This window comes from Branchiostoma belcheri, unplaced genomic scaffold, assembly GCF_001625305.1.
Source record: "Branchiostoma belcheri isolate BF01 breed outbred unplaced genomic scaffold, Haploidv18h27 scaffold33, whole genome shotgun sequence".
NCBI lineage: Eukaryota > Metazoa > Chordata > Leptocardii > Amphioxiformes > Branchiostomatidae > Branchiostoma > Branchiostoma belcheri.
The window spans coordinates 2,073,989-2,076,830 of NW_017803943.1; the positions used below are offsets into that span (position 1 = coordinate 2,073,989).

The 2,842-nt window shown below is 48.2% G+C and overlaps 1 protein-coding gene across 1 annotated transcript in view; it reads left to right on the forward strand.

Moving 5' to 3' along the window:
* The first annotated feature begins 1,083 nt into the window (after positions 1-1,083).
* LOC109475151 overlaps positions 1,084-2,842 on the forward strand; it is a 3,377-nt gene continuing 1,618 nt past the window's right edge. The window contains exons 1-2 of the mRNA XM_019775686.1: positions 1,084-1,674; positions 2,131-2,837. Coding sequence (XP_019631245.1) covers positions 1,084-1,674; positions 2,131-2,837 — 1,298 coding nt within the window. The remainder of the gene's footprint in view (positions 1,675-2,130; positions 2,838-2,842) is intronic.

Consider the following 2,842-nt stretch of genomic DNA (forward strand, 5'->3'; position numbering starts at 1 on the left):
CACGACCCCAACGAATTACAACGAGTTCGGCTCAAATACGAGAACATAGAGGACAATGTTAAATGCGACTCACCTCCTTAAACGGACATAGCTCGTCTTAAAAGACGAATTTTAACCGCCGAGTTCTTCCCTGTTCAAGCACCGCGACTTGCCATCTTGCTCTGAGCAGCAGCGTGGTCCTAGCACCTGACAAGGAGTCACCAAAATTTGCATATTCTCAATTAGATAATTAAGTTAGGCCATGTTGATTTCATTATATGGATGACATCCACTGGGAACCCCAAATCTGATGCGAGCGTGCGAATAAAAAAAAGTTGCCTTCATTCTGAAATCTAGGTGGTCATGAAGGTTGAACAAATGACTAAACACACAAAGTAATATTTTATTGGCATGGTGAATAATAGATTCTTCATTTTCATTTCTTCACATTTTCTTCTCTTCCTTTATGATGGATTTTGGCATTCTGTGACATAAGGCCACAGCAAGTAATTTTTATGGATGACATCATCGCGCGCATTAATTTTCGCCTGATTTTGGGAAAAAAAAGAAATTTTGTTGCCTTCTGACAGTGGTCGCCATGCCAAAAATGGGCAAAGATGTCTGCTGCCATGCCGGAAGGTGGATGGCAGATATCTATGAAGAGATGAGGCAAGAAAAGGCTCTGGTTTAATGTTTTGTCTTTTTACTTTGATGGAGTGATATGTGATGCTGGCTGTGTATATGTGATGTTCCCACTGATTCAAAACCATTTGTACAATGCTTGAGTCAAAATTTTAAAATGTAGGAATCTTGTTTTTTCGGTCCGCCTTGTTTTTTTCGCCCGATCGCATTAGATTTGGAGTCTGCGGAGGATGTCATCCATAAAATTTACTTGCTGTGGCCTTATTGGTGTTCCTCTCGTGTCCTTACACAATGTTGCTGTGTAATAGAGTTAAAAGATTGCCGCAGGCAAATATGAACGTGGATTCCGTCAAACCGGTTTTTACGTCATTGCCCTATCCAGTCTGCACATGGGGGAGGGGAGCGCATTCAGTTATCCTGTAAGATATTATCCCTGTTTATCCTCGGCTAGAATTTCACGGTATGGCTGAAGACCATAGGCAGATTGTCAATCAGAATGAGCAGCTTTCGGTTGTACCCGAACAACCTGGGCAACCTTCGGGGGCATTGCAACCAGCTGTAGACGCCCCGGTCAGTGCCTCGGCAAGGGAATGGGGTCGTGTGAAGCTTCGAATCTATAACCAAAGTCGGAGTGGGTCTGTACTGGGGGAAGGCGCCGGAGTAGGAATCGGGATCGCTGCTTTCTACTTCCAACATGTGGATCTAGTCAGACAGGCCATACGTAGATCCGTCGAACGGAGCGATCCCGGTAACCCCAACCAAAGACCCGACCCGGAGGTTGGGTTGGAGGTACAGGTGGGCTCCCTTCTTGTCCCCGTGATTTTTCACTCCAAACTGGGGTACGAATACTTCAGCTCCATCCTAAACGGTACCTTTCTGAAGGCCTGCCTGAGATCGGAGCTGGAGAAAGCCGGCTACGGGGAGCCCGTGGACGTGAGCGTGGAGAAGTGGGAAGTACCGCCGACATCTGAGGCGAGGGTAACCCGCGCAGCTAGCCTGCTACCGGGGACAACGGGACAGTATAACGTGGAGGCCGTGTTGTCACCCGAAAAGGTGAGTTATACCTCTTGTTGATTCATAGGGAAAGTTCTAATTATAACAGATAACCTTTATTGTACATTCATGCGCTATCGGGCTAATAAGTACCTAGGTGAACAGATGAAAAGGTATACACACGTTTGTAGTACAATCGGGACTTCTTCTGTCTCAAACGAGTAAGTTCAATGACCTGGAATCTATTACCATGGTAACGGTCTTTCTGTTATGTTTACCTTCGTAGAAGGAAAACATATTGTTTTTGCTCAGTTTCCTCTCCTCCAAACACATAAGGTCAATGACCTGGACCAGATGTCTCTCACCATGGTAACTGGTGCGGTAGCAACACCCTGTGGTGTGGGATGACATTATGTAGCAGAACAGAGTTGGAGTGGGAACTCACCATATACTCGTACATGAATGAAAGTATTTGGCTTTGAGTAAGAATGCAGTTCAAGAATGTTACCTTTCTAGTTATCTTTTTTTTATTTTTCAAACGCTTCCCCACCGCAGAAACTACAAGATTCTCTTCGCACAACAGAGGAGGACTCGGGTGCACCGCCCGTGAGCGACTTAGCCGGGCTCTCCGTCTTTACACCTGACGAAGATGGGCAACGGAAAAAGGACGATGATACACCGTCTGGGAAAGGGGGACCGAAGAAACGCCCGCAGATAGGCCTGAGAGCCAGGCTACAGCGGCACAAGGAGTCAACAACGGCGAAGACAATGCTTCAGGCGTACAGCTGCTTGGAGAAGGGAGCGGCCATGCTGGTCTCTAGCGAGTATCAGGAGGGGGAGGGGGTCAGGCATCTTTTGGAGGGGCTCGTGCTGATGGAAGAAGTGCTACCAGGGGACGTGGAGACAGTCCTGTACGGTCAGCACTGGCTGAACCTCGACAAGGCGAAACTGAACCACCTGCTATGTACAGAGCTGCGAGATAGTGCTGAGAACACCCCCTGTCTGCTGCTACAGGCACTGCAGCTTCCGACGGGAGACAGTCGACTGCGGGCCATAAACCATGTGATCGACGTCGTCCTCCAGCGAGGAAAACCAGACGCCTTATACAGCGACCTGGCGTACATATACTTCGCGCTGTGTTCCACACTGTGGACTAGCACCAAACATTCAGCGGCCACACTGTCCGCCTGTGCCAGCGCTCTCATGCATCAACCACGCCACCTGTCGA